At 49.8% G+C, this 24,832-nt stretch overlaps 1 protein-coding gene across 2 annotated transcripts in view; it reads right to left on the bottom strand.

The window, feature by feature from the left end:
- mmd2a (monocyte to macrophage differentiation-associated 2a) overlaps positions 1-24,832 on the bottom strand; it is a 234,928-nt gene that overhangs the window by 116,620 nt on the left and 93,476 nt on the right. For both annotated transcript variants that reach the window (XM_072480948.1, XM_072480949.1), the window contains exon 3: positions 13,441-13,522. In XM_072480948.1, the coding sequence (XP_072337049.1) occupies positions 13,441-13,522 (82 nt within the window). The remainder of the gene's footprint in view (positions 1-13,440; positions 13,523-24,832) is intronic.

Genomic DNA, 24,832 nt, shown 5'->3' with positions numbered 1-24,832 from the left:
CAGATACTGAAGGGACTTGGTCCGTGAGGATGCTGAAAGCACCATAGAATTACAGAATCCCTACAGTGCCATTGAATCTGCACCAAACCTCCGAAAGAGCACCCTACCCAGTTCCTCACCCCCATCCGCCCTTCCCTATCCCTGTAACCTAACCTGCACACTCCTGGACACTAATGGGCAATTCAGCACGTTTAATCCATCTCACCTGCATATCTTTGGACTGTGGGAGGAACCTGGAGCACCCAGAGGAAACCCACACAGACATGGGGAGAACGTGTAAACTCCACATAGACAGTCGCCAAAAAGCCAGAATCGAACTCGGGTCCCTTGCGCTTTGAGGCAGCAGTGCTAACCACCGTGCCGCCCTCGTTTCCCCTTGTGGGAGAGACTGGAACTAGTTTTTAAAAAGGGGTCTCCCACTTAAGACATGGATCAGGAGAATTTTTTTCCCTCAGCGGCTCATGAGTCTGTGGAATTCTCTTTCCCCAGAGAGCAGTGGAAGCAGGGTCATTAAATGTTTCTAAGGCTGAGTTCGATGGATTCTTGATTAACAAGAGAGAGTCAAAGGGTGTGTGGGGCATGTAGGAAAGTAGAGAAGAGGTACAATCACATTAGCCATGATCTTATCAAATGGCAAAGCAGGCCCCAGGGCTGAATGGCCTGCTCCTGCTCCTAATTTGTATGTTTGTATGTAATTCTAACATTCAAAAGGAAAGTAGATAACTATATGGCGGGTTCAGAAGTTACATGGCTAATTTGATAGTTCTTTCATTAAGTCTATACAGGCACAATATGCTGAATGGCATTCTTCATGTTAGTTGATTCCATTCTTTGACACGTGTTTGCTTTCTCTAAACAAGAAATTCGTAAATTTTCACACTGATCAGAATGGGAGAAACATATGTCATTTTCTCATTTCAGACAACAGGTAGCAATAGGGACAGTCATAGTAGAAGGGGCTAGTTTTAACCTTGTGGGATTTGCTGGAATACTGGCTTTACACTACACCTGAACCTTATCTGCATAAGAATGAAAGGACAATCATTTTTTTATTTGTTCATGGGACGTGGCCAGCATTTATTGCCCATCCCTAATTACCCTTGAGGGGGCTGTTAAGAGCCAACCACATTGCTGTGGGTCTGGAGCCACATGTCAGCCAGACCAGGTAAGGATGGCAGATTTCCTTTCCTAAAGAAATCAGTGAACCAGATGGGTTTTTACGACAATTGACAATGGTTTCATGGTCATTAGACTTTTAATTACAGATTTTTATCGAATTCAAATTTCACCATCTGCAGTGGTGGGATTTGAACTTGGGGCCCCACAGCATCATTCTGGGTCTCTGGTTTACTATTCCAGTGACACTACCACTATGCCGTCGCCGACCTCTGCTCCAAGGAGATTTTGGAAACCAGAGGGAGCAGTTGGGGGAGGGGGGGGAGAGTTTGGGAAAAAGAGAGGGGAGGAGTTTGGAGACTCAAGGGAGTGGTGGGGGGAAGAGTTTGGGGAACGGAAGGTGGGAGGAGTTTGGAGATTGGAGGGAGAGGATACCGGGTGAAGAGTTTAGACCCTGAAACTCAGGGGATGGGGAAGAGAGTTTACCCTCTGAGATTGGGAGGTGGGTGGATGGAAAGTATAGACCCTGAGACTAAAATTAATTAAGAACTGATGGGAATCTTAAGGGTGCTCTCATGCATGTACTGTATAGTGAGAAGCTTTTTTGGTCTAAATGAAAAAGCAGAATAAATTCAGATATTATTCAAGTAATTATTTTCCTTGTGTTTTTCAGTACAGGTTGCTGAGTGCAAGGATAGCTTTGAGCACACTGGATAGCTTTGAATGCACTTGAGCTTTGAGAGCACCGGATGCCTTTGAACGCCTCAGCCATTTGATGTCAAAGATGGAAAAGCACTGCTGATCTGTGTTCAATCTCATTCCAAATTAAAAAATTTAATGTCAAAAGAGCTCATTGAATGCAAAAATGATGTCAAAATGTTTGTAAAGAATTGGGCAAGATGTAAATTCACAATTTTACCCAACCCCATGAACTTTTCGCCAGTTATGCTCAGTTAAAATGACTTTCTCTGTTGACCCAACAACAAAGCGTAAGGCCACACTTAGGTGAGAGCACCTCCAGTACCAGCGCGGCCTTTACAATTCAAACCTTCCTGTGACACCTCTGAACACAATTGTCAATTAGTGCAAGCTACGCATTTTGGGACAATATCTAATCATAAACAAGGTTCAGACTACCAAAATGCATTTCACTTAATGGTTAACAAACAGAGATTTTTATTGTGTCTGGCTAAAACATAATTTGCGTTTCAGAGGTGGAAGGAAATTACAGGCAGAATTTTCCAATGTACCATTGTTCAATTTGAAAAGGAGCTTGTCCTGTAAATGTGAAAGCTTATTTAAGACAAAATTATGCCATTTCTGGTTGTCTTTTACCTTTGAAAAATGTTGGATAGTGAAATAGTCAAGCATTCAAAGAAAGAAAGAATTTGCTTTTTTTTTACATTTTAGAGTACCCAATTAATTTCTTCCAATTATGGGCAATTTAGCGTGTTCAATCCACCTACCTTGCACATCTTTGGGTTGTGGGGGCGAAACCCACGCAAACACAGGGAGAATGTGCAAACCCCACACGGACAGTGACCCAGAGCCGGGATTGAACCTGGGACCTCGGCACTGTGAGCCTGCAGTGCTACCACTGCGCCACCTTGCTGCCCTAGAATTTGCATTTGTAACCCATCTTTCAAAACCTCAAGGATGCTATTTAAGTTATAATAATGTGAGAAATGCAGAAACCGATGCCCCACAAACAGCAATGAACTAGTGGCTAGATAATCTATCTTTTAGTGATGCTGGTTGAGAGATCCTCATCATTTAATAATGCCATAGGATTTTTTTTTTATATCCAGGGCCTTGTCTTAATGTCTTATCTGAAAGGTGGCACCTCTGACATTGCTGGTACTAGAACTATTGGCCTCAGTTATGAGCTCAAGTTTCCGGAGTTGGATTGTAACCTACATACTTCTGCCTCCTTGCTGCCAAGGAAACTGCCGATACTTTCAGCATAAATTCTATCCTGTGGAGTACATTTACTATCAGTTTAACATTACATAGATAACTAAGTACCTTTTCTGCTTTAATAATTTAGATGATATTTAGTGATATATCACGGCATATGTTGTTATGATCCGGCAGGTATTAATTGCCATGCTAACCAAATTCCAAAGGGAAACTTGGCAAGCAACCACAACAATTTTCAATTTGTATTTTATCATCGGAAAAGGGTGTACAAATTCCAGTTTCCAGTCACACTGTTGGAGATTTTAAGTATCAAATTAAAACATTTATTAAGAAATGAAATGAAAACTTAAACATACAAAATTACATTTTTCAGTTAAAATTAGCCATGCATAACACTTCCCCCAATAAGATTTCTACCTGGTTAGAAGCACAAATAAACACCCCTTTAGGCAACAGTCCCTATGGACTGTTCCCAATTCCAGTAACATTACCACAAGGCATCCACTGTGCTATATGGTAGATATGTCTCAGAGTTTCTCTATCTCTCATTTACCCAGGTGCAGAGAATTCCAATAACTTTAGAACAAAACTGTGCTTTCTAAAAACAACAGGCATTTTGAGGGGAGTGTGAAGACAGCTCACTTGACTTCATCACATATCTGTCCTACCACTGAGCATGCCCCAAGATCTTACATGGCCACACCCCTCAACAAAGTGTCATGTGAGAGTTCCTTCAAGACATGGATGTTTAAGCAATGTACCTTTAAGAAAACAGTGATGTCAGAGAGTGGGTGGGGCTGAGCTCAGGTCAGCCATTTTTCAGTTTTAAGTTTCAGTTTTGAAAAGTGCCCAGCTGGTTTTGCTGAGAACAGCTTCAAAGTGCCTGGCTGTTTGCTGTGAGCTGATTAAAAGGAGAAAGCCTTTTGTCAATCATGTCACACATGTCAAGTGATAGGGAAACCTCAAGCAGTGATAAAACCAGCGCCCTTAATACCCATTCGAGCATTTGAGGAACCTTTTACAAGGATCCTAATCGATTGTGTAGGACCGCTTCCTAAAACAAAAAGTGGGAATCAATATCTTTTGACTGTAATGGATGTGTCTACTAGGTTTCCAGAGGCCATTCCAGTACGTAATATTACAGCTAAAAGGATTGTGGAGTAGTTACTTAAATTCTTTACTAGATATGGACTACCCACAGAAATTCAATCGGATCAAGGAACGAATTTTACTTCAAAGTTATTCAAAGAAGTTATGGATAGTTTAGGAATAAAACAATTTAAGTCAACTGCGTACCATCCAGAATCGCAGGGAGCGTTAGAAAGGTGGCATCAGACATTAAAGACAATGTTGAGGGCGTATTGTCAAGATTATCCAGAGGATTGGGATAAAGGAATCCCATTCGTATTGTTTGCAATTAGGGATGCACCTAATGAGTCTACCAAATTTAGTCCTTTTGAACTAATTTTTGGTCATGAGGTAAGAGGACCACTTAAAGTGATTAAGGAAAAATTGGTGGGTGAAAAATCGTAAATTACACTATTGGATTACGTGTCAAATTTTAGGGAACGATTAAATAGAGCAGGTGAATTGGCTAGACAACATTTGAAAGTTGCACAAAATGCGATGAAACGGGTAGCGGACAAGAAATCCAAAGTTCATTGTTTTGCCAGTGGAGATAAAGTTTTAGTGTTGTTACCAGTGGTAGGGGAACCTTTAAAAGCTAGGTTTTGTGGACCGTATCAGATTGAAAGGAAATTAAGTGAGGTGAATTTTGTGCTAAAAACACTAGATAGAAGGAAGACCACAAGAGTGTGTCATGTGAATATGCTTAAAAAGTACTTTGAAAGAGATGGAGAGAAAAAGGAGGTTTTAATGATTCTAACTCAAAGTGACAAACCAAATCCAGATGACTGTGAATTTGACATACCTCAAATTAAATTGGAAAATGAAGATGTTCTTAAAAATTGGGATGAATTGTTTAGTTACCTTCCAGAGGAAAAACTAACTGACCTGAAAGAGTTATTGCTTTCACATGGGCAAGTTTGTAGAGATAAATTGGGAAGTACTAAAATGGCTATACATGATGTAGATGTGGGAAATGCTGTTCCAATCAAACAACATCCATATCGACTTAACCCTTTAAAATTAGCACAGGTTAACAGGGAGAGTGAGGGTATGCTGAAGAATGGCATAATTGAAGTGGGTTGCAGCCAATGGAGCTCACCCATAGTGATGGTACCTAAACCAGATGGTACTGAACGGTTGTGTGTGGACTATCGAAAGGTGAATGCAGTTACAAGAACGGACTCTTATCCTATCCCACGTTTGAGGGATTGCATTGAGAAAGTGGGACAAACTGCTTTTATTTACAACTTCCAGACATGGAAAGAACATTTAAAACATCGTATGGAGTTCTTCGATCGACCTCAGGTGGCGGGTTTGGTGATGAACCTAGCCGAAAGTGAATTTGGAGAAGCCCGAATCACTTTCCTTGCGGACTTTCCGATACCCCAAGACGAAGGGAAATAATGCGATCTCCCAGCATGAATGAATTTGATCGAACAGTTGTGCAAAAATTTTGTGGTATGATTACTCCACTGATGAAATTGCTGAAGAAACGTAAAAAATTTCAATGGACAGCGGACTTTCAACAGGCATTTGACTGCCTGAAAGCTGTGATCACCAATGCTCCTGTATTGGAGAATTGCAAGGAGCTCTATGGTCAGATTGAACTAAATTATCTGATTCTGAAGAGAAATGCCGAGGAGTAGAGGAATGGATGGATCGTGCAGAGACTTTGTTCAAAGAGACTGTCAATCGAGAAAGATTTCGGTTGGAGGAAGAAGAGGAAAGAAAAATGGACTATATTATTATACCTGTTTGCATGTGTTTTTTTTTAAGAAACAAAAAGGTATATTTACTGTGTACATTTCTTAGTGGATGGTGCAAAAGTGAAAAATGAAACCATCTTGAAGTTGATGGTTTATTTTTTTTCCTGGGGGGAGGTGTCATGTGAGAGTACCTTTAAGACATGGATGTTTAAGCAATGTGGTGTCAGAGAGTGGGTGAGGCTGAGCTCAGGTCAGCCATTTTGCAGTTTTAAGTTTCAGTTTTGAAAAGTGCCTAGCTGGTTTTGCTGAGAGCAGCTTCAAAGTGCCTGGCTGCTGTGCTGTGAGCTGATTAAAAGAGAAAGCCAGTTTGAGACAGCAGCTTGAGAAGTTCTGGTTTGCTGTGAGTTGCTTGAAGGGAGAAAGCCAGTTTGAAAAGAGCTTGGGAGTGTCTGTGTTTTGCTGTGAGCTGGATCTCTGCCATGAAAGCTATCTTTGGATCATTTGGGTGATTTAAACTCATAATTGTAAAGCCTTTAACCTGATGTGATTCTGTTTAAAGGTGTTAAGTCTGTTGGAAGTTTGAAGGAACATTTTAAGGAATTATTTACTGTTGCAATATTTTCTTAGTTATCTTTGAAATAAGGGGTGTTAAGTGATCCAATGTTTATTTAAGATGTTAAGTTGAGCTCATGGAATGAACATTGTTTTGTGTTTAAAAACCCACGTGTCCATAATTGTAATCCCACAACTAGGGAACAAGCCGTGTGCTAGGAAAAGCAACAAATACACTAAAGGGAGAGAGGTTGGTTGAACTCCATGATACATTTTGGGGTTCTGAAAACGCCTCGCCCACAACAAAAGCTTCCAACCTTTCCTTAAATATGATTTTTTGTTTTTCATCTTTAAAACCATTGTTTGTATCTTTCTTTGAAATTTCCCTTTCCTAGAACATAAAAATATTTTATGTACTCCTTATGGCCACTACTTTCAGGTAAAATAAAATTTGATAACTTTGCTTTGTTGACCTGTGACTAAGTTGTTTCTTATCTCCCTTTGAAATTCAACAGTTAAAAATCCAAATTCTCACTTATTTCCTGAAACAAATTTCACACACACGCGCACAAAGCATTCCCAACACAATATCCTCAGATATATTAAAATAATGGGCAGGATTCTCCATCCATTCATAGCAGTGGGATTCTCTGGTCCCGCTTCATAGAATGGCTGAGCGTCAAATTCTCCATCCTGACTGGCAGCGGGATGGACTCGAAATGGAGAATCCCGGCCGACAGCTTTCTGATCACAATGTAACTTACTGCATGGGTGACTTCCGGTGATGGCGGGTGGGAGGCAGCCACACACTAGAGAGCTCCCGCTCGGGAATAGGAATTTCAGAGTTTTAACGCCCAGTCCTAGGGGCAATGGAGGCTGAAAAGGCTGTAAGAAGGCATAGAGAGGGGAAATGTCCAAATTTGGGAGAAAAAAGGCCGTGAAAAAGGGGGTTAACGGACGTCCGCCGGAGAATGAAAAAGTCAACGCAGGAACTACAAGGAAAGCGGAGGCTGGAGCACCAGGGGAGGCCGCATCGCTCACAGCAGAAGAAATTACCAAAGTGATGGCTGTGGATCTTGAGAAACAGTTCACAAAACACATGGGAGCAATGAAGAAGATCGGGGCGGTATTGAAAGTGATGGTGGAGGAGGCGATTGTCCCGGTGAGGCGGCGGTATCAAGCGCAGCGGCGGAGGTGCGGGAGCAAGGTGAGACATTGAAGGAAGTGAAAGAGGCATTATCGCAGCACAGTGATCAACTCACCTCGATGGGGAAGGAGTTGCAGAGAGTGATAGAGACCAACAAGGGTCTGCGAGCCAAAATGGAAGACCTGGACAACAGATCCAGGCAGCAGAATCTGAGGATTGTGGGTCTGCCCGAAGGGGTGGAAGGCCCGAGGCCGACGGAGTATTTTGCCACGATGTTGGCGAAGCTATTGGGAGAGGGGGAGGATCCCTCCCGATATGAACTGGATCGGGCTCATCGGTCGTGGAGGCCTATACCAAAGGCGAGTCAGCCGCCAAGAGTAGTAACTCTGTGTTTCCATAGGTACAGCGTGAAGGAGAAAGTCCTGCACTGGGCAAAGCAGAAGCGGGTGGTGCAGTGGGCTGGAGCTGGTATACGCATATACCAGGACTTTACGGTGGAGCTGGCGGGCTGCCTTCAGCCGGGTGAAGAAGGCACTGTACATCAGTAAGGTGCAGTGCGGCATTGTATACCCAGCTAAGTTGAGGGTGACCTACAAATCCAAGGACTTTTATTTTGGGACGGTGAAGCAGCGGAGGAGTTTGCGAAGGCAGAAGGACTGTGGCAGAATTGAGAAATGGTCGTGTACTGATGTAGCCTCATGTAACTTTATTTTTTCACTGCGTGTTGGTTTGTGTACTAAATGAGTCGACGCTGTACATATTTGGACACGGGAAGAGATGGGGCTTTCAATTGCAATGATGGTTCTTTGGGGCTTGGGTGTGTATGTGGGGGTTGTGTGCTAAAGGGGATTTCTTGGTTTTCCTGGGAGCAGGCAAGGGGGAAGGAGCCCCGGGCGGGGACCTCCCCGCTGGCCGGTTTAAGCCGGCCAGTGAACGGGAGTGAGGTGGGGGGCGGGGCTGCGGCCATCGGAGCCTGGTAAAACAGGTTTCGGTGCGTCTAGCCGGGGTGAAAAGTTGGGGGAAGGAATCGAGGTTGGGGAAGGAGTTTACTAGAGGAAGTGGAGGGGAGGAGTCTGGGGGGGGCTGTCTACAATTCATGGGTGCCATTCACGGTACTCTTTCGGGGATTGGATGGCATTGAATATTAGGGAGGGGGTTGAGGGGTGGACTATATATGTCAATGGTGACCATAGGTGATTCCTGATTCCTTTTTCTTTTTTCCTTTTTTTTCCCACCCTGGAAGGGTTTACTTTATTTGATGCTTATTGTGGTAGTCACCACTGTTGTATTATATTGTATATACTGCACTGCATACAAGGGTATTACGGTAAGGCCCCTGTACTACAGGTACGGGGGTAGATCCCTGCCTGTTGGCTCCGCCCAGTAGGCGGAGTATAAATGCGTGTGCTCTCCACACTGCAGCCATTTCGGCAGCAGCTGTAGGAGGCCGCACATCTCTGTGTAATAAAGCCTCGATTACTCTCTACTCTCGTCTCGTCGTAATTGATAGTGCATCAATTTATTACACAGAGATTTTACAAAGGTGGATCTCCACATCAAGCCGGATCGCCTGCAGCTGCATCCTCAAGCAGAGAATGCCAAAAAGGACTTTGCACATTGGCTAGCTTGCTTTGAAGCATACATCGGATCTGCGACAGACTCAATCCCAGAAGCACAGAAGCTCCACATTCTGTACATGCGGCTGAGCTCCGATGTCTTTCCCCTCATCCAGGACGTGTCTACCTACGCAGAGGCCATAGCGCTACTGAAGGAGAAGTACGCTCAGCAGACCAACAAGATCTAAGCCAAGCACCTCCTGTCCATGCGGCACCAACTTCCCGGTGAGTCTGTGGAAGATTTCTGGCGTGCCCTGCTCGCCCTGGTGAGAGACTGTGATTGCCAGGCCGTTTCGGCCGCTGAACATTCTAACCTGCTAATGAGAGATGCGTTCATTACGGGCATAGGGTCAGCCGACACCCGCCAGCACCTCTTAGAAGGGGCTACGCTTGACCTCGCGGCGACCAAGAAACTAGCGCTCTCGCTCACAGTCGCCTCACCCAATGAACAGGCGTATGCCCCCGACCGCACGGCCCACCCCTCCTGGGCATCGTGGACCCCGCCAGCGGCCACCCCATCGTGGACCCCATCAGCGACCAACCCCATGCCTGCGCCGCGCGGCAGCCAACCAACCCTGGAGGACCCAAGTGTTACTTCTGTGGACAGACAAAACACCCCCGGCAGCGCTGCCCGGCGCAGAGCGCACTCTGCAAGGCCTGCGGCAAGAAAGGACATTTCGCTGCAGTATGCCAGGCCCGCTCAATCGCCGCTATTGTCCATGCACCCTCCGCGTGCAGCCAGAGGGCGCCGCCATCTTCCTCGCCTCAGACCACGTGCGGCCCGTGGGCGCCGACATCTTGCTCCCCTCACAACACGTGCGGCCCGTGGGTGCCGCCATCTTGCTTGCCTCACAACCAATGGGTGGAGCCTTCTTGCCTGCCCCAGGACAGGTGCGGCCCGTGGGCGCCGCCATCTTCCCCACCTCAGGACCCCTGCACCTCATCGTGCCGCTCATCGCCTGCAACCGCCGCTGACCAGCCGCGTCTCGCTTCTGTCACGATCGATCAGTCCCGACCGCACAACCTCGCGACCGCGTCGACAAAGGTGAAGGTCGACGGGCATGAGATATCCTGCCTTCTGGACTTCGGGAGCACTGAGAGCATCATCCACCCCGATACGGTACGGCACTGCTCCCTCGCAGTACACCCCATTAACCAAAGAATCTCCCTGGCCTCCGGATCCCACTCAGTGGCGATCTGGGGGTACTGCACCGCCCTCGCCATCCAGGGCTTAGAGTTCAGCGGCTTCCGGTTCTACGTCCTCCCCAACCTCTGCGCTGCCTTGCTACTCGGCCTGGACTTCCAGTGCAACCTCCAGAGCCTAACCCTGAAATTTGGCAGGCCCCTACCACCCCTTACTGTATGAGGCCTCACGACCCTTAAGGTCGACCCACCTTCTCTGTTTGCAAACCTCACACCGGATTGCAAACCCATCGCCACCAGGAGCAGACGGTACAGCGCCCAGGACAGGACCTTCATCAGGTCTGAGGTCTAGCGGCTGCTGTAGGAAGGTACCATCGAGGCCAGCAACAGCCCCTGGAGAGCCCAAGTGGTAGTGGTGAAAACAGGGGAGAAAAACAGGATGGTCGTTGCCTACAGTCAGACCATCAATCGGTACACGCAGCTCGACGCGTACCCCCTCCCACGCACATCTGATATGGTCAATCAGATTGCACAGTACCGGGTCTTCTCGACAGTGGACCTGAAATCTGCCTACCACCAGCTCCAGATTTGCAAGACGGATCGCCCGTACACCGTGTTTGAAGCGGACGGACACTTTTACCAATACCCTTAGGGTTCCCTTCGGCGTCACTAACAGGGTCTCGGTCTTCCAACGGAAGGTGAACCAAATGGTTGACCGGTACGGACTGCGGCCCACTTTCCCATACCTGGATAACGTAGCCATCTGCGGCCACGACCAGCAGGACCACGACACTAACCTTTCCAAATTTCTCCACACCGCTAGCTCCTCAACCTAACCTAGTGTGTGTTCAGCATGAACCGATTAGCCATCCTCGTCTATGTGGTTCAGAACGGAGTTCTAGGGCCCGGGCCCGATCGCATGCGCCCCCTCATGGATCTCCCCCTTCCCCACTACCCCAAGGCCCTCAAACGATGCCTGGGGTTCTTTTCGTACTACGTCCCGTGGGTCCCTAACTATGCGGACAAAGCTCGCCCACTCATCCACTCCACCGGTTTCCCACTGACGGCAAAGGCTCACCAGGCCTTCAACCGTATCAAAGCCGACATCGCCAAGGGCGCGATGCACGCGGTCGATGAGGTGCTCCCCTTCCAAGTCAAGAGCGATGCATCAGACGTCGCTCTATCCGCCACCCTCAACCAGGCAGGCAGGCCCGTGGCATTCTTTTCCCGCACCCTCCATGCCTCCGAAATTCGGCACTCCTCCATCGAAAAGGAGGCCCAAGCTATCGTTGAAGCTGTGCGGCACTGGAGGCATTACCTGGCTGGCAGGAGATTCACTCTCCTCACAAACCAACGGTTGGTTGCCTTCATGTTTACCAACACACAGTGGGGTAAGATTAAATGATAAGATCTTGCGATGGAGGATCGAGCTATCCACCTTTAATTACGAGATTTTGTATCGCCCCGGCAAGCTCAACGAGCCCCCCGATGCCCTGTCCCGAGGTACATGTGCCAGCGCACAAGTGGACCGACTCCGGACCCTGCACGACGATCTCTGTCACCCAGGGGTCACCCGCTTTTATCTCTTCATTAAGGCCCGCAATCTGCCCTACTCCATCGAGGAAGTCAGGGCTGTCACCAGAGACTGCCAGGTCTGCGCGGAGTGTAAACCGCACTTCTACCGACCAGACCATGCGCGCCTGGTGAAGGCCTCCCGCCCCTTTGAACGCCTCAGCGTGGACTTCAAAGGGCCCCTCCCCTCCACCGACCGCAACACGTATTTTCTCAATGTGGTCGACGAATATTCCAGATTCCTCTTCGCCATCCCATGCCCCGATATGACCTCTGCCACCGTCAGCAAAGCCCTCAACCCCATCTTCGCTCTGTTCGGTTTCCCTGCCTACGTCCACAGCGACCGGGGATCCTCATTTATGAGCGATGAGCTGCGCCAGTACCTGCTCAACAGGGGCATTGCCTCGAGCAGAACGACCAGCTACAACCCCCGGGGAAACAGGCAGGTGGAGCGGGAGATTGGGATGGTCTGGAAGGCCGTCCAGCTGGCCCTACGGTCCAGAAATCTCCCGGCCTCCCGCTGGCTGGAGGTCCTCCCCATCGCCCTCCACTCCATTCGGTCGCTCCTGTGCACGGCAACTAACAAAACCCCCCCATGAACGTCTCTTTGCCTTCCCCAGGACGTCCACCTCCAGGGTTTCGCTCCCAACGTGACGGGCTATCTCCAGGACCCGTTCTCCTCCGCAAGCACGTGCGACTCCAAAAGACGTACCCGTTGGTTGAGAGGCTACAGCTACTCCACGCAAACCCACAGTACGCCTACGTAGCGTACCCCGACGGCCGCCAAGACACAGTCTCCCTCAGGGACCTGTCACCAGCTGAGTCCCCCCCCTACCACCCCCCCCTGCTCCGGCGCCACCCTCCCTTCCCCCAGAACACCCCACCACAGCCCCCACTCCAGGACAATCCGTCCTCCCCTTGGTCCCACCCGGGGATGAAGAGGATGTCGACACGCTCCCGGAGTCACCGACGACCGAGCCGACGCCTGACTCGCCACCAGCACTGCGGCGCTCTCAACGACGGATCATGGCGCCCAACCGTCTAAATTTGTAACCCTCTCTGAAATTTTAATGACAACCTGTATGTAAATAGTTTTCCACCAACCCCGCTGGACTCATTTGTAACAGGGGGGTGAATGTGGTAGTCACCAGTGTTGTATTATATTGTATATACTGCACTGCATACGAGGGTATTAAGGTAAGGCCCCTGTACTACAGGTACGGGGGTAGATCCCTGCCTGCTGGCTCCGCCCATTAGGCGGAGTATAAATGTGTGTGCTCTCCGAACTGCAGCCATTTCGGCAGCAGCTGCAGGAGGCCACACATCTCTGTGTAATAAAGCCTTGATTACTCTCTACTCTCGTCTTGTCGTAATTGATAGTGCATCACTTGCGCCGTTGTTTGGGGTGGTGGGGATGGGATCGTTGTTGTTGATAAGGGGATTGACATTGTATTTGTTATCGTTTACTGTTTGTTGGTGGGGTGTAAATTCTGAAGAAAATGTGAAAATGGAGAATAAAAATATTTTTTTATAAACTTACTGCATGGGTGGCACAGTTTGCTGCATGCTCATACTCTGTGGGTTCATATCTTCGATTGGCAGGCACTCTGCTATTCATAAACCTGGAAAGAAAAATAAATCATGATCTGTGACAGGTCATCTCAGTAGAAGGTGACTTTTTCTTGCCGTTATTATTTTGCATTGATGCCACTTCCCAAAGGCTCCCATCGTCTTCCTCCTTTTCGCCACATGATTGCTTCCATTCAAATTGAGGCAGCTGGACGCAGCAAGCGGCCTATACAATTGATTGTTATGTCTCTTGCTAGTTCTTTATACTTGCATATATTCTTATTAATTTCTTGGCCATCCTTTGCTAAGTGATATCAAAGCTGCATTAAATGAAGTGTAAGAAGAGCTGGCTGATGTGTTAATACGACACACAAGAGCAGGTTATTACAGAATGTGAGGGCATGAGTTTGGCTCCTGTTGCTATTGAATACCCAACATGCTGCACTGAGATGCTCAGATTGAGGACCCGTTTGTCTCTTTTGGCGCCATAATATTTTATTGCATTTGAAACTGTTGTTACAGGTTCTATTCATATACACACACTTAGTATATATGGGCAAGATCTTCCAGCTGTTCATGGCGGCGGATTCTTCTGGTCCCGCCAACAACCCATCCCGCCACGGGTTTCCCAGTGGCGTGAAGTGGATTCAATGGGAAATCCCATTGACAGAGGCGGGACTGGAAGACCCCGCCACCGGTCGACGCGGGCCTCCATCAGCCGAGAAACATGCCACAGAGAGGCCAGAGAATCTCGGTTTAATTTATATGTGTTGTTGTAATAATTATTGAAGACGTGTAGAGAGTTCTTCAGGTCCGCTGACCAACATTCCTCTCTTGCTCATTGTGGAAGTGCTCTAACTAAAGGAGGAAAGCCACAGAGGGGCCATTTATTTAGCAACTTTCAAAGCCTCAGGACATTGCGAAGTGCCTTACAGGCAATTAAATATTTTTGACATGGAAGGCAGGAAACGCAGCAACAAGTTTGCGCAGAACAAATTCCCATACAGCAATGTGACAATGACCAGATCATTTGTTTTAGTGATGTTGGTTGAAAGCCAAATATAATCCAAGACACCGGGGTAGAACTTTCCGGCTCATCTTCAAAATAGCACCGGGGGATCTTTTACGTTTACCTGTGAGGGGGGAAGATGGAGACAAGGCAGCAACGTGATTGCAACACAGCAATCTACATTGGGGCCGAATTCCTCACAGCTATTCTTGCCCCACCTGTGTCAATGGGGTTTCTGCAGTATTTCTGCCGAAATCCCTTATCACTGTCTTTTTCCTCCATGCAAAAGTCCTAAATATGGGCAAATGCAGGGCAGAAGCTGCTTCTCATCAGTCCAGAAGTGGACAGACGGGGGCCCTAACTCAGTGTCACCTTGGTTAAGTCTTTTGACCATGTTATTCAATGCAAATAAACTGAGAGCTTTTCTGGAGTCTGACCAAATGAAACAAAATACTCCCGATGGTAAATCCATTGAGGCTTATTCAATGCTTCCTATGGGAAAGCAATCCTTTTCACTCAATTACCATGAGTTATAGTTGTCTGAACCAGAGCTATTGAAACTGACATTATTGCATGTATCAAGTTATCTCACTGCTTAAATCATTGCTGGATTACTCAATACTGTCAAGCTGTCCAATGGCTATGGATGACTCCAAAGCGAGATTGATCTTTTGCTAAGTTTCAAAAGTCGTGACATTGAAATTCCTGGGCTTTCCATTCTTCAGGTCTTTCTATCAGGGAGGACGTCTGGTTGAAATGCCCTCAGCAGGTGGCTTTTTCTCGTGCAGTTATTTCACAATCGCTGCAACGTGACTCCACTCTGTGGGACATCACTCCCTTGGGGGTAGAGGGAGCAGGAAATCAGGGGGAAATTTTCCATCTCCTTCTGCTCCAAGTGCATCTACTGTCCAGGATTGCCAACCCTCCAGGATTGGTGTCTCCAGGAATTAAACTCTACAACACTGCTATGCGCAACCCAGGAGAAATATTCATAGGGCCTTTAAACAAAATGGTGTTGTCTTTTCAATGTTCTCATACACTTGCAGGTATTATTTGTAAAAAAAAGCTATTTTAAAAAGTGACGGCGAAGGGATGGAAAGGAAGGACATTTTCTATAATAGTCAAGGTTAGTTCAATTGGTCTTAAAAGTATTATCATTTGACCGTGGTGGGGCCATTGCAACAGGAGGATGGATCAATGGCGGGAGTAGTTGGAGGTGGGAGGTCATGTGACAAAAGGAAGACACCCAATCAGAGTTGTCAAATCAGTCAGTTTGGCCCTGACCCTAGTTTGCGCTATTTTAATTGAACTATGTCGCTGTCTCCGTTAAAAGAGTCATGTGTAAATCGGAGAAAGTTGGTGCATATCTTTTCTTCCTTATGCCAGACTACTCTGCCTGTTGCTCGTGCGAAACAAAAATTCTTTCAGCACAAAACCCAACTTCTTTATTTCCTCCTTTGACATTATACTGAGTACAGGATTTATTGAGCCTGGACTGGACGATGTTGCCACTTCGGTGATAAAAAGTGATATACAACCATATGGACATTCTGAATTCTCCCTCTGTGTACCCGAACAGGCGCTGCAGTGTGACGTCTAGGGGATTTTCACAGTAACGTCATTGCAGTGTTAATGTAAGCCTACTTGTGACAATATTAAAGATTATTATAAGGATGTGGCATTCACATTGGTTTGTGCCAGTGTAATTGTGGCTCAGGCTTTAATCGTTGCCCCTGTGAAAAGGATCGAAAAGGATAGGGGTGAAATTAACCTTGGGCAAGGGTACAAAACAGGCAGTAGATATCTGACGGTCTGGTACACGTTCACGTCAGATTTTATTTTCAATCTGTTAACTTCAATAGGAAGTAAATAATGTGGGTGTATAAAGGACAGCTAGCCCACAACTGCTCCCCTACCCCCCAAATTTGAATTCCACACCCTCCAACCATATTTCTCTAATGGTGACATTTTAGCATCGACAGACGAAGGAGTCTGTCACTGAGTAATCTGATGTGAATGGTGGACCCATGGTGGAGAATGCATCATGAGACTTGCGGTACAGTCATCACTCTAGTTCAAATCTTCATTTAAAGAAAGGGAGAACTGACATTTATATAACACCTTACATGGGCCAGAATTTTATGCTGCCCCTCTGTGGTAAACACCATTGGTCACACACTACGTGTATTACGGTACTGCCACTGTATTACAGTTAATACAGTAAATCCCAGCCTGCTGGCTCCCCCCAGCAGGCGATGTATAAAAGTGTATGCTCTCCTGCGCTGCTTCCATTCTGGTTCCAGCTGCAGGAGGCTCAACATCTAGTACAATAAAGCCTCAATTGTTTCACCATTCTCGTCTCGTGGTCATTGATGGTACATCAATTTATTGCACGAGAATTTTAGAGATGAACGTCTTAATCAAGCCTGATCGCCTGGAGCTGAACCCTCACGCAGCCGACGCCACATCCACCTTCGAGCACTGGCTAGCCTGCTTCGAAGGATACCTCGGAGCATCCACAGAAGCCCTCTCAGACCCGCAGAAGCTCCAGATCCTCTACTCACGGGTGAGCCCACACGTTTTCCCCCTCATTCGGGACGCGCCCACCTACACAGAAGCGATGGCGCTACTAAAAGAACAGTACATCAGGACTGTGAATCAAGTGTTTGCCAGGCACCTCCTGGCCACGAGACGGCAACTCCCGGGGGAGTCTCAAGACAATTTCTTGCGTGCTCTGCGGATACTTGGTAGGAACTGTAATTGGCAGGCAGTGTCGGCAGTCCAACACACAGAACTGCTGATCAGAGACGCCTATGTCACGGGCATTAAGTCTAATTACGTTCGCCAGCGGTTATTGGAAGAGGGTACGCTCGACCTTACAGAAACTGTGCAGCTCGCTACCTCCCTAGAAGTGGCCTCCCGCAATCTGGAGTCCTACACATCCCTCGTGGCCTCGTGGGCACCACCGTCTGCTGACTCGGGCAAGCCTGCACCGCGCGGCAGCCAGCCAACCCCGTGGGCCCAAATGCTATTTTTGTGGCCGGAGCAAGCATCCCAGGCATCGCTGCTCAGCGCGGAGCGTGACCTGCAACGGGTGTGGCAAGAAGGGCCACTTCGCCTCCGTTTGCCAGGCCCGATCGGTTGCTGCAGTTTGCAGGCCCAGCATCGTTACATCCCCCACGTGCGATCCAGGGGCGCCACCATCTTCCACGCCGCCCGCCACGTGCAGCCCGGAGGCGCCGCCATCTTGGATGTCATCCGCCATGTGTGCCCCATGGGCGCCGCTATCTTCGGCGCCATCCTGGACCGCGGCTCCGTTCGCGGGCCGCCGATACCTCAATCACCGCCAATCAGCCCAACAGCACCCACCATCTTCCGCAGCTCACCTCCATCACCCTCGATCAGTATCGGCCCCGCAACCTAGCGACCGCTACGACGACTGTAAGGATCAACGGGCATCAGACGACCTGCCTCTTCGACTCCGGGAGCACAGAGAGTTTCATCCACCCTCCTACGGTAAGGCACTGTTCCCTCCCGGTACTCCCCGTCACCCAGAAAATCTCCCTGGCCTCCAGATCACATTCCGTGCAAATCCGGGGGTACTGCGTCGCAACCCTCTCCGTACAGGGCGTAGAGTACAGCAACTTCAGACTCTACGTCCTCCCCCATCTCTGCGCTGCCCTGTTACTAGGTCTCGATTTTCAGTGCCACCTCCAAAGCTTTACTCTGAAATTCGGCGGACCCCTGCCTCCCCTCACCGTCTGTGGCTTCACGACCCTTAAGTTCGATTCGCCCTCACTTTACGCAAACCTCACCCCGGACTGTAAGCCCGTCGCCACGAGGAGCAGACGGCACAGTGCACAGGGCAGGACCTTCATCAGGTCGGAAGTCCAACGGCTTCTGCGGGAGGGGGTCATTGAGGCCAGTAACAGCCCCTGGAGAGCTCAGGTGGTGGTAGTTAAGACTGGGGAGAAACACCGGATGGTCATCGACTACAGTCAGACCATCAACCTGTACACGCAGCTCGATGCGTACCCCCTTCCACGCCACGCATATCTGACATGGTCAATCAGATTGCGCAGTATCGGGTCTTCTCCACAGTTGACTTGAAGTCCGAAGACTACCAGCTCCCCATCCGCCCGGAGGACCGCCAATACACTGCATTCGAAGCAGATGGCCGCCTCTATCACTTTCTTAGAGTTCCCTTCGGCGTCACCAATGGGGTCTCGGTCTTCCAGCGAGAGATGGACCGAATGGTTGACCAATACGGGCTGCGGGCCACGTTCCCGTACCTAGATAACGTCATCATCTGCGGCCACGACCAGCAGGACCACGACGCGAACCTCCAGAAGTTCCTCCATACCACCAAACTCCTTAACCTTACCTATAATAAGGAGAAATGCGTTTTCCGCACCACCCGCTTAGCCATTCTTGGCTACGTTGTGGACAATGGAATCCTAGGGCCCGACCCCGACCACATGCGCCCCCTCCTGGAACTCCCCCTCCCCCACTGCCCGAAGGCCCTGAAACGATGCCTGGGGTTCTTCTCCTACTACGTCCAGTGGGTCCCTAATTATGCAGACAAGGCCCGCCCACTCATCAAGTCCACAGTTTTTCTCCTGACGGCTGAGGCCCACCGGGCCTTCAACCACATCAAGGCGGACATCACCAAAGCCACGATGCACGCGGTTGACGAGACCCTCCCCTTTCAGGTGGAGAGCGATGTATCGGACGTGGCTCTCGTCGCCACCCTCAACCAGGCGGGCAGACCCGTGGCTATCTTTTCCCGCACCCTTCATGCCTCTGAAATTCGTCACTCCTCTGTCGAAAAGGAGGCCCAAGCCATTGTGGAAGCTATGCGACACTGGAGGCATTACCTGGCCGGCAGAAGATTCACTCTCCTCACTGATCAACGGTCGGTTGCCTTCATGTTTAGCAATACACAGCGGGGCAAGATGAAGAACTACAAGATCGTGAGGTGGAGGATCGAGCTCTCCACCTATAATTACGAGATCTTGTATCACCTGGGGAAGCTCAATGAGCCCCCAGATGCCCTATCCCACGGTACATGTGCCAGCGCACAAGTGGACCAACTCCGGGCTCTCCACAATTACCTCTGCCACCCGGGGGTCACCCAGTTCTTCCATTTTATCAAGGCCCGCAACCTGCCCTACTCCATCAAAGAGGTCAGGATCGTGACCAGGGACTGCCAAGTCTGCGCCGAGTGCAAGCCGCCCTTCTACCGGCCAGGCAGAGCGCATCTGGTGAAGGCCTCCCGCCCCTTTGAGCGCCTCAGCATGGACTTAAAAGGACCCCTCCCCTCCACTGACCACAACGTGTACTTTCTCAATATAATTGATGAGTACTCCCGTTTCCCATTCGCCGTCCCCGACATGACATCTGCCACGGTCATCAAGGCCCTACACAGCATCTTCACCTTGTTTGGTTTCCCCACCTACAGCCACAGCAATCGGGGATACTCCTTGATGAGTGATGAGCTGCGTCAGTTCCTGCTCAGCAAGGGCATCGCCTCGAGCAGGATGACCAGCAACAACCCCCAGGGAAACGGGCAGAGGGAGAACGCAACGGTCTGGAAGGCCGTCCTGCTGGCCCTTCGGTCTAGGAATCTCCTGGTCTCCCGCTGGCAGGAGGTCCACCCCGATGCGCTCCACTCCATCCGGTCTCTCCTGTGCACTGCCACTAATGAGACCCCTCACAAACGTGTGTTTGCCTTCCCCAGGAAGTCCACCTACGGGGTCTCGCTCCCAACCTGGCTGACAGTTCCTGGGCCCGTCCTCCTCCGCAAGCTTGCGAGGAGTCAAAAATCGGATCCCCTTGTCGAAAAAGTCCTCCTCCTCCATGCGAATCTACAATACGCCTACGTGGTACACCATGACGGGCAACAGGACAGTCTCCCTCCTGGACCTGGCACTCGCTGGGTCCCCACCCACAACCACCACCACCCCCGACTTGGTACCGTCCCCTCCACCTCCGCTTGCCTCCCCAGCCCCTGCGCCGTTCACACTCCCACCAGCGACCCTCACCGCAGTCCCCACCCCAGCAGCATCCGTACCCTCACCGGATCCATGACTGGGTGAAGAAGGAGAGGACCACACACTCCCGGAGTCGCAGGTACCCACATCGGCGCCCACACCACAACCAGGACTGAGGCGATCACAGCCCCCGACAGACTCAACCTGTAATGGTGTTTTTCACCCCCACTAGACTTTTTTTTAAACAGAGGTGAATGTGGTAAACACCACTGGTCACACACTACGTGTATTACGGTACTGCCACTGTATTACAGTTAACACAGTAAATCCCAGCCTGCTGGCTCTTCCCAGCAGGCGATGTATAAAAGTGTATGCTGCTTCCATTCTGGTTGCAGCTGCAGGAGGCTCAACATCTAGTGCAATAAAGCCTCAATAGTTTCACCATTTTCGTCTCGTGGTTATTGATGGTACATCAGTCTCCAACCTCCCTCCCCCTCCACCCCCGGTTAGCTCTGAGGAGGAGTGGTGGGAGGGTCAGAAAACAGCATGCAACTGGACGTGATGTTACAGTGGAGTGACAGGGCCTCAGATGGGATGATCGCCCATGTCCCAATTAAGGCCCGTATTAGCCACCTAAGGGCCTTTTCCCATCCAGCCTCAATCTGAATGGCCGACAGCTCTCCAAAATGAGGCTTCCGTCCAAGTGGGCACAGAGGTACTGCCCACTGCCAATCAATGCTCATTTGAGTGTGAACTGGCAGCAGGCCTGTCTGAGTCGGTGGGGATGGTGGGCACCGTGCACTCACCATCCTGAAAATTCAGGCTGTGATGTTAGGATGTCCCAAATCTTTTTAGTCATTGAAGTACTTTTAAGGCGTAATGGTGGAAATGAAGCAGCCAATTTGCATACTGCAAGCTCCCAGAATGATATAAATGACCACATAAGCTGCTTTAGATGGCGTTAGTTTAAGGATAAATATTGGGGTGGGCGCCGGTCATTAGGGGCGGGGCCAAGTGGGAAACGCGGGCTTTGTTCCCGCGCTATGGTAATCAGGCGGGAACAGGGAAGCAGGAAGGAGGGGGCCTCGCACAGTGGGGGCCGAGGTCACGGGGGGGAAGCCGAGGTCAGCCAGAGTTTGCTGACTTCTGGGAGTAACATGGGGGGTGCAACTACGCTAGAAAGGGATCTAGCGGGGGGGGGGGGAGGTTAACTGGGTTGCTGCTGCTGGGGAGAAGGGGGAGCTGGTACGGGGTGGAGTGGTCGAGGCGGGAGGGCGCCATCGGGGGGATATACGGGTACGTGGGAACCGGGTGAGGAGCTGGATTAAAAAAGGGGATGGCTAGTCGACAAGAGGGGGGGTGGGGCGGGGGGGAGTAAAGAGAGCCCCCCAACCCGGCTGATCACGTGGAATGTGAGAGGGCTGAACGGGCCGATTAAAAGGGTACGGGTACTCGCACACCTAAAGAAATTAAAGGCAGATGTGGTTATGCTGCAGGAGACGCATTTGAAACTGATAGAACAGGTCAGACTACGCAAAGGATGGGTAGGGCAGGTGTTTCATTCGGGTTTAGATGCAAAAAACAGGGGGGTGGCTATATTAGTGGGGAAACGGGTACTGTTTGAGACAAAGACCATAGTGGCGGATAGTGGGGGTAGATACGTGATGGTGAGTGGCAGATTGCAAGGGGAGGCGGTGGTTCTGGTGAACGTATACGCCCCGAACTGGGATGATGCTAATTTTATGAGGCGTATGTTGGGACGTATCCCGGACCTAGAGGCGGGAAAGTTGGTAATGGGGGGAGACTTCAATACGGTGCTGGACCCAGGGCTGGACAGATCGAGGTCCAGAACCGGGAGGAGGCCGGCTGCAGCTAGGGTGCTCAAGGACTTCATGGAGCAGATGGGAGGAGTAGACCCCTGGAGATTTAGCAGGCCTAGGAGTAAGGTGTTCTCGTTTTTCTCCTATGTTCATAAAGTATATTCACGGATAGACTTTTTTGTTTTGGGAAGGGCATTGATCCCGAAGGTGACAGGGACGGAGTACACGGCCATAGCTATCTCGGACCACGCTCCACATTGGGTAGACCTGGAGATAAGAGAGGAAAAAGAACAGCACCCACCCTGGAGAATGGACATGGGATTATTGGCGGATGAGGGGGTATGTTTAAGGGTGAGGGGGTGAATTGAAAGGTACTTGGAGCTTAATGACAATGGGGAGGTTCAGGTGGGAGTGGTCTGGGAGGCGCTGAAGGCAGTGGTTAGAGGGGAGCTGATATCTATCAGGGCACATAAAGGAAAGCAGGAGGGTAGGGAAAGGGAGCGGTTGCTGAAAGAACTTTTGAGGGTGGACAGACAATATGCGGAGGCACCGGAGGAGGGACTGTACAGGGAAAGGCAAAGGCTACATGTAGAATTTGACTTGTTGACTACGGGTAATGCAGAGGCACAATGGAGGAGGGCACAGGGTGTACAGTACGAACATGGAGAGAAGGCGAGCCGGTTGCTGGCCCACCAACTGAGGAAGAGGGGAGCAGCGAGGGAGATAGGGGGGGTGAGAGATGAGGAGGGAGAGATGGAGCGGGGAGCGGAGAGAGTGAATGGGGTGTTCAAGGCATTCTACGAAAGATTATATGAAGCTCAGCCCCCGGAAGGGAAGGAGAGAATGATGTGCTTTCTGGATCAGCTGGAATTCCCTAAGGTGGAGGAACAGGAGAGGGCGGGACCGGGAGCACAGATTGAGATGGAGGAGGTAGTGAAAGGGATTGGGAGCATGCAGGCGGGGAAGGCCCCGGGACCAGACGGATTCCCGGTGGAATTTTATAGGAAGTATATGGACTTGCTGGCCCCGCTTTTGACGAGAACCTTTAATAAGGCTAGGGAAAGGGGGCAGCTGCCCCCGACTATGTCAGAGGCAACGATATCGCTCCTCTTAAAGAAGGAAAAAGACCCGCTGCAATGCGGGTCCTATAGGCCCATTTCCCTTTTAAACGTGGATGCTAAGATTCTGGCCAAGGTGATGGCGACGAGGATAGAGGACTGTGTCCCGGGGGTGGTCCATGAGGACCAAACCGGGTTTGTGAAGGAGAGACAGCTGAACACGAACATAAGGAGGTTGCTAGGGGTAATGATGATGCCCCCGCCAGAGGGGGAAGCGGAGATAGTGGTGGCGATGGATGCCGAGAAAGCATTCGACAGAGTGGAGTGGGATTATCTGTGGGAGGTGCTGAGGAGATTTGGCTTTGGAGATGGGTATATCGGATGGGTACAGTTGCTGTATAGGGCCCCGATGTCGAGTGTGGTCATGAATGGACGGAGGTCTAATTATTTCCGGCTTCACAGAGGGACGAGGCAGGGGTGTCCCCTGTCTCCGTTATTGTTTGCACTGGCGATTGAGCCCCTGGCCATAGCACTGAGGGGTTCCAGGAAGTGGAGGGGAGTGTTTAGGGGAGGAGAAGAACACCGGGTATCTTTGTATGCGGATGATTTGTTGTTGTATGTTGCGGACCCGGTGGAGGGGATGCCAGAGATAATGCGAATGCTTGGGGAGTTTGGGGATTTTTCGGGGTACAAATTGCACATGGGGAAAAGTGAGTTGTTTGTGGTGCATCCGGGGGAGCAGAGCAGGGAAATAGAGGATTTACCGCTGAGGAAGGTAACAAGAGACTTCCGGTACTTCGGGATTCAGATAGCCAAGAATTGGGGAACCTTACACCGGCTTAATTTAACACGATTGGTGGAACAGATGGAGGAGGATTTCAAGAGATGGGACATGGTGTCCCTGTCACTGGCAGGTAGGGTGCAGGCGGTTAAAATGGTGGTTCTCCCGAGATTCCTCTTTGTGTTTCAGTGCCTCCCGGTGATGGTCACGAAGGCTTTTTTTAAGAGAATTGAGAAAAGTATTATGAGTTTTGTGTGGGCCGGGAAGACCCCGAGAGTGAGGAGGGGGTTCTTGCAGCGTAGTAGAGATAGCGGGGGGGCTGGCACTACCGAGCCTAAACGATTATTACTGGTCCGCCAATATCTCAATGGTGTGTAAGTGGATGGGAGAAGGGGAGGGAGCGGCGTGGAAAAGATTGGAGAGGGCTTCCTGCAAGGGGACCAGCCTACAAGCAACGGTGATGGCACCGCTGCCGTTCTCACCGAAGAAATACACCACAAGCCCAGTGGTGGTGGCAACACTAAAAATTTGGGGGCAGTGGAGACGGCATAGGGGAAGGACGGGAGCCTCGGTGCGGTCCCCGATAAGAAATAACCATAGGTTTGTTCCGGGGAGAATGGATGGGGGATTTGGAGTATGGCAAAGAGCTGGGGTAGTACAACTGAGAGATCTGTTCCTGGATGGGACGTTTGCAAGTATGGG

The sequence above is a fragment of the Scyliorhinus torazame genome, chromosome 17 (genome assembly GCF_047496885.1).
Source record: "Scyliorhinus torazame isolate Kashiwa2021f chromosome 17, sScyTor2.1, whole genome shotgun sequence".
Lineage (NCBI taxonomy): Eukaryota > Metazoa > Chordata > Chondrichthyes > Carcharhiniformes > Scyliorhinidae > Scyliorhinus > Scyliorhinus torazame.
Note: the sequence above shows the minus strand (reverse complement) of the source record. Positions and strands in the feature narration are given on the sequence as shown.